Source organism: Solea solea, chromosome 14 (assembly GCF_958295425.1).
Source record: "Solea solea chromosome 14, fSolSol10.1, whole genome shotgun sequence".
NCBI classification, from domain to species: Eukaryota; Metazoa; Chordata; class Actinopteri; order Pleuronectiformes; family Soleidae; genus Solea; species Solea solea.
In genome coordinates, this window is record NC_081147.1 from 3,426,953 (window position 1) to 3,433,981 (window position 7,029).

At 51.9% G+C, this 7,029-nt stretch overlaps 1 protein-coding gene across 1 annotated transcript; it reads right to left on the reverse strand.

Annotated features, from left to right (window-relative positions):
* Positions 1 to 1,067: 1,067 nt before the first annotated feature.
* LOC131473015 (protocadherin Fat 4-like) lies at positions 1,068 to 6,677 on the reverse strand. Its single transcript, XM_058650535.1, has one exon. It carries the CDS (start codon positions 6,234 to 6,236, stop codon positions 1,068 to 1,070), a length of 5,169 nt encoding a protein of 1,722 aa, XP_058506518.1. The 5' UTR covers positions 6,237 to 6,677.
* Positions 6,678 to 7,029: the final 352 nt, after the last annotated feature.

The following is a 7,029-nucleotide window of genomic DNA, read 5'->3' on the forward strand; positions in this document are numbered from 1 at the left end:
TTTGCCTTGAAAATTCCAACGGCTCGTATGAAGTATGAGTGAAATAACAACACAAATAAGAAATGAGATTCATCGCACAACAATGAGCGGCTTAAATTTCACTCTCTCTGCCCTTGGCGTCTTTTTCACAGAGTCTTAAGAGGTCATCCAATTTGAATGGTCACTTATTGCCTGTGGAGCAGATTGGTGGTGGTATGAAGGTACCTCAAGACCACCCGAGTGCCAAAACAGCCTCAGGGTCAAAGGCTCAAAGTAGCAGCGGCCTTCATGATACATACCATGGAAACCATGATGGGCTTTGAACCTGAAACAGGAGACCTGCATGATTTTATGTCCACAGTGGAGGGAAATTAAAAAATGAGGGTTCTCTTTTCTTTCTTTTTTTTGATTTGTACAGTTCATATCCGCTGATAAGAACATTTCTGGTCACGAGAACACGAGAAGCGCTCATGCAGACGACACGCAACGTTAATTTCCCCTTCCCCCGGACCGCGCAGACATTAGAGAAGGAACATTAAAGGCGATTTTTACGGCTAGTTTGTTTCTGGACACGGGAACAATAAAGTCGCACCGTGCCAAAGAACAGGGCCTTCTTTCTCATGTCCAAGAAAGTTCTGATTTAATATCAGGAGGAATTTAATTCACGAGAAGACAAATTAAATAGATCTTTCTGTTTTTGGAGCGTCCCGTTTTTTTTGTTCGGATCTTGATCCCATTAAAATTTCATTCAAAAATCTCCAGCAGAGGCCAGGACTCTTTGTCACGTATCTAAATAAGTACTGGCACTTCACTCTGGCACATTGTGCACTGTGGTTACTGGTTTTTAGTGCCTTGTTTTTACAGTATTTTGTTTTTATTGTCAGGTTTTTCCTACATTTCAATGTATTATAAACTGTTTTAGTGTGTTTTGAGGCAGGTGCAATTCTTATTTCTTATTTTTGGTCTTATTTTTTGTATATTTTTGAATTACACATCCTTTCTGTGCTGTGTATTGTGTTATTCTGCAGCTGTTGTATCACTTTTGGCCGGGGATACATTCCCCTGTGGGTACAATAAAGCATATTTGATTAGATTTGAATAGGTGGCTTTCCAGTGTCTGTAGGGGGAAAAAAAAGAGTTAGCAGAGCACTGACCTCAGCACGCTGTGTTCTGGGCTGGTTGGCGTCGCTCTCGATGGCGTACACATCCACCAGGTAGAGGTCGGAGCCCTTCTCTCGGTCCAGCTCCGCCGCCGTCTGTATCACTCCAGTGTTGCGGCCGATGGTGAAAAGGCGCCCCACGGCTTTCCCACCACTCCGCACCGCCACGATGAAATACTCCACTCTGCTGGCGGAGCCCCGTGGGCTGGAGGCATCGAGGGAGATGACATTGGTGCCCGGCGGCTGGCCCTCTTTAAGGATGGTGATGTATTTGGGCTGGGAGAACACGGGCCCGTCCAGCCCTTGAAGGATGATGGTCATCTCTGTCCTGGAGGTCTTGCGGTTCATGCCGTGGTCAGTGGCCGACACCGTGAGCGTGTACATGAGCCGGGAGGGTACCAGCTGGGAGGCCAGGCGAATGTCCCCACTGTACCTGTCCATGATGAAGGTGTCTGAGTCTCCTTCCACGAGCTCGTACTCCACCTCCCCGTTTTCCCCCTCATCGGGGTCAAAGGCCACCACTGTTGTCAGGATGGAGCCGATGACTATGTTGGGCTCGGCCACGAGGGCGTTCTGTGACAGGAAAGTGGGGACGTTGTCGTTCAGGTCCGTGACCCATATTGTGACATTTTTCAGGGCAAAGCGGCGGAATTCCACAGGAAAAGCCTGATCTGTGGCTTTGACGGTCAGCTCAAACAGGTTGGAGAATTCCCTGTCTATTTCTCTGTTGGTGACAATGAGCCCAGTGCTCGAGTCAATGTTGAAGTGGCTCCCCCGAGGGATCTGCTGAACGATGGAGTACTCCAGCTCCCCGTTGATGTCTGCGTCCGTGTCATGAGCCGTAATCATCATGACTGAGGAGGAAACGGGAAGATTCTCCGGGATGGATTTGAAGATGTCACCGGGAGTAAATATGGGAGGATTGTCATTAAAGTCCCTGACTTGAATCACTACGGGGATGGATGAGGAGCGCTGCGGCCTGCCATTGTCCTTTGCAGTGATGTTGAGCTTGTAAAACGACTGCGTTTCAAAGTCCAGCCTTTTCACCAGAAAGATGCTGCCGGTGTTGGGGCTGATGCTGAACGTGCCGTGGTTGTTTGTGGCTGTGATGCTGTACGTTATGTCTGCGTTTTGGCCTGAATCCGCATCGGTGGCTGTCACAGATGCCACCAACTCCCCGATCCTCATGTTCTCTAAGACGTCCACAGACAGGGAGGATTTAGGGAAGGAGGGGGAGTTGTCATTCTCATCCAGGATGCTGATGCTGAGCATGCAGGAGGAGGACAGGGGCACCGCTCCAGCATCAGCAGCTATGATTTTCAAAGAATAAGAGGATGTAGATTCATAGTCCAGCTTTCCCACTAGGGTGACCTGTCCGGAGCTGCCGTCAATCAAAAACTGTCCCTCTTCGTTGCCCTCGGTGATGAGATATTGAACCAGTCCATTTTTGTTCTCGTCCACATCAGAGGCAGAGACTCTGAGCAGCTGTGTCATGTTCTGTGCCGACTCTGAGATGGAGGCCTGGTAAATGTCTTTGGTGAATTTAGGCGTGTTGTCGTTGATGTCTTGAATGTAAACTTGCACTTTGGCCTGGTCTCTGAGGGGCCTGGGGAGACCCTGGTCCGACGAGACGACCACAAAGCTGAACACGGCGGCGCCTCTTTGTCTCATGAGCAACTCGCGGTCCAACTGCAGCGTGCTGCTTAACTCCCCTGTGATGGTGTTCAGCTCAAAGTTGGGCTGCGGAGTCTCAAATGTATATCTGACCTCACTGTTTGGACCAAAGTCCTTATCCTCGGCAAAAACCCGCCCGACCAGCGACCCCCGCGTCTGCTCCTCCTCAAAGTGAAACACATAATTGGTGCTGTTGAACAGGGGCCGATTGTCGTTCACGTCGTCCAGAATCACAGTGACGTTGACAGTGGCGCTGAGCGGCTCCACAGCTCTGTCCTTGGCCACGACCACTAAGTTATATCTGTCCTGCACTTCTCTGTCCAGCTCTGTTTTGATGTACAGCTGTCCGTCTGGAAAAATGCCAAACACGTCGCCTACGTTGCCGCCGGCGACGTCGTACATTATCTCCCCGTTCAGACCCGAGTCTTTGTCGGTGGCCTCCACTTTGAAAAAGCGGCTGTTGACCGGCTCCGACTCCAGGATGATGACCTCGTACGAGAGCTGGTCGAACACCGGCGAGTTGTCGTTCACGTCGTAAACACTGACGATGAGGACGAGGCTGGACGTGTGCTGAGGGACCCCCATGTCTGATGCAGTGACCTCCACCTCGTAAGAGCTCGTGGTGACCTCCAGTGGCCCAGTCAGTGTGATGAGGCCTCGCTTCTCATGAATATGAAACAGTCCTTTTGGGTTTTGTTTGAGGCTGTAGACCACCATGCCATTCAGGCCCTCGTCAGGATCCGCAGCCCTGGCCTGGAATATGACATGGCCTGTGCTCCAGTTTTCCACGGCACTCACGTGCTCCACAGCGTGAATGAAACGAGGGGCATTGTCATTTAAGTCCTTCACGGTGATGTTAACAAAAGCCTCCCCTGTGATCTCCCCTGCTCTGGCCACAACTTTCAGCTGATAAAAGCCCTGCTCCTCTCTGTCTATCTGACTGGATGCTGTGATCTGACCCGCGCTGTTTACGGCAAAGAGCCCCCTTTGGTCTCCCGAGGTGATGAGATATGAGATATTAGTGTTTAAGTCGACCGTCGTGGCCGACACGGTGCCAATCACCGCCCCAGCGCCTACGTTTTCAAACATGACAAAGCTGTAGACTCTCTGACTGAAGACGGGCGGGTTGTCCTGTGTGTCTATGACAGTTACAGTCACGATGGCCTGCGTGTGTGAGCGCAGGCCGCCGCCATCTGCTGCTGTCACCTGCAGCTGGTAAGCAGTTTTCTCCTCTCTATCCAGAGCCACTAGAGTGGTAATTTTCCCCGTGTTGCTATTAATGCGGAATTTGGAAGCGTCTCCGGCCGTGATTATATATTTGACTGTGCCGTTTCGACCTAAATCGGGATCTGTGGCTGAAACTGTGGTGACATAAGAACCCGAGGGCTCATTTTCTTTCACATTGGCAAAATACTGCACCGGGTAGAAAACTGGCCTATTGTCATTGATATCCCTCAGGGTGATGTTGACTTTTCCTACAGAGTGCAGAGGGGGGCTGCCCGCATCTGCTGCCTGCACATGCAGTAAGTAGGAGGCCTGATCCTCTCTGTCTAGCTCCACGGCTGTGCTTAATCGCCCCGACGCAGCATCCAGGCGAAACAGCTCCCGGACACTGGCTGGAGTCTCTGCATCAAACGAGAACCGGATAGTACCGTTGGCCCCGAGGTCGTCGTCTGACGCAGACAGCAGCGCCAGCTCAGTGCCAGCGGGAGCGTGCTCCACCAGGGAAACGTGATACGTGCTCTGGGTGAATGTGGGCACTTGGTCGTTCACGTCAGTGATGTTGATTATCAGTTTAGTGTATGAAATCTTGGGCTGCAGCCCCTGGTCTTTGGCACTAATGTTAAGTACTATTTCAGATGCTACTTCTCTATCCAGCAAAGCTGCACTGGTAACCAGACCACTGTTTTCACTGATGGAAAACCAGCCCAAAGCGTTTCCAGACACCAGGGAGTAGCGCAGGTTGGCATTCTGCCCAGAGTCGCCATCTGTTGCAGAAACCCCTTTAATGTAGCTGCCTTTTGGAATGTCTTCACTGATATCTACTCTGTACAGTGTTTCCTGAAATATGGGCGGGTGATCGTTGATATCATTCACAAAAATAACCAAACTGGCAAAGGAGGAGCGCGCCACGGGCTTGCCGTTGTCTGACACCGACACGGTCAGGTTGTACGAGGAGATTCTCTCTCTGTCTAACACGCTGGCCACTTTGATCAGACTCAAATTGGGCACGGGAGACGCCTGCACTTCAAAGTGCCGCTGCTCGTTGCCGCCTAAGATTGAAACGGATATGTTGCCATTAGCTGTGGAGGAGTCGGTGTCTGAGACGGTGAGCAGAGCCACGACCGTGCCGATCTGAGCGTTCTCGTCCACCGAGGCAAACTTGGACGTGGTGGGGAAATACCTAAACTTCACCACGGGGTCATTATCGTTCACGTCTAACAGTTTTATCGTGGCTTCTGTTCTGCCGGACAGAGACGGCACGCCGTTATCTACAGCGTGAATAGTCAGGGAATACTCTTTCTTACTCTCATAATCCAAACCCTCCTTTATAGTAATAATACCAACTTTGGGGTCAATTTGGAACGGCGTCCCCTCATCCAAAAAGTACCTGATTTCAGCATTAGCTCCCTCATCCTGGTCTGACGCTGTGATCTGGAGGACACTGGAGCCTACTGCTGCATCCTCATACACACTGGTCTGATACTGGTCTTGATCAAACACAGGGGGGTTGTCGTTTATGTCCTGAATGGTGACGTTTACTTGCAGGTAGCCAAACTTTTTCGGGTCCCCTTTGTCCTCCACCTCGACCAGGAGCTGGTAGAAGGGGGTCACCTCCCTGTCCAAGCCTCCGGTTGAGACCAGGTGCAGGAACGCGCCCTCTCCGCTCGGATTGACTGTAATATCCAGGCGGAACCTCCTGCGCTCGTTGCCTTTCACTATTCTGTACGTGGTGTGGTCCACGCCGTTACTCCCAATGTCTGCGTCGGTGGCGGTGTCCAGGATCACCTGCCTGCCGCTGCTCGCGTCCTCCTTGAAAGACACGACGATGGACGCGTCCGGGAAAACCGGCGAGTTATCGTTAATATCCAACACGACTATCCGGACCTCGGTGGGGTACGTGGGCTGGCTGGACAGCACCACCACGTTGATGACATCACTCTGCAGAACCTCCCTGTCAATCACGGAGGAGGCGTAGATGACCCCCGTGGTGCCGTTGATGGCGAAAAGTCTGTGGCTCTCGCTGAAGCGGTACGTGAAGCTGGGCTTGGTCTCGATCTGGCCCACGTAGGTGCCGACGGGCTGCTCCTCCAGGACCTGGAACTCTTGGCGCACTTGGCTGGACGCGGAGTCGCGCGACAGAGTCCACAGCGTCAGCAGAACCAAGTGAAACCGGCTTAAACTCCTACCTGCGTGCGCCATGGTCAGTGAGCCAGTCCAGCGTTCTCAGACAGAGTCCATGCCGGACGATGCATCCACTTCACACAAGTTGCAAAGCCACTAAAGCATTGTGCAAAAGGAGAGAACTCAATGAGAAACGCAGCAACAGCTCCTTTCCGCGCGTCTTCACTGTCCCAAACTTTTCCACAGGAGCGTTATTCGATCCCGCTGCTGCTGCTGCTGCTGCTGCGCGCTCCTCCACTGCAACTAAATCCTCTGAATGGAGACAATGATTCCTGCAGATCAGGAACAACAACAAAAAAGTTTCACTTCAACTCCACGGGAAAGCAACACACGCACAAACAGAAGCTCCGTGGCGCGCCCCCGCGATGCGTAAAAACCCAAAGTTTATCCAAAGTTAGAGCGCAGAGTCCGAGGCGCTGTGTTGAGCCCACGCAGCGCGTCCCGTGGAATAACGGTGCAGGCGCTTCAGTCATATTGTGCTCAGGAGTCTCAGTGAGTTAGGACAAAGCTGGAGTTGGACAAACTCCCTCCCATCGCGGATCCCATTGGATGGTGAGTGTGCGCCTGCCCGCCCGCCCTCCCACAGCCTCCCACAGCAGCTTCTCTTCCCCCCCCCCCCCTCCACTGTGTCCCACGACTGTGGATGAGGATGTCAATCTAGTGAGACAGGTAACGATGCCCCGAGCGCTCCTCATTACCTCGAAAAAAAGTGTCTTTAAAAAGCACAAGAGGTTTAAATAACTCTGCAGAGTCACTGCAGGAGTAACACAGTAATCTAATCTCGATGTCTGAGATGAAATAATACAAAATA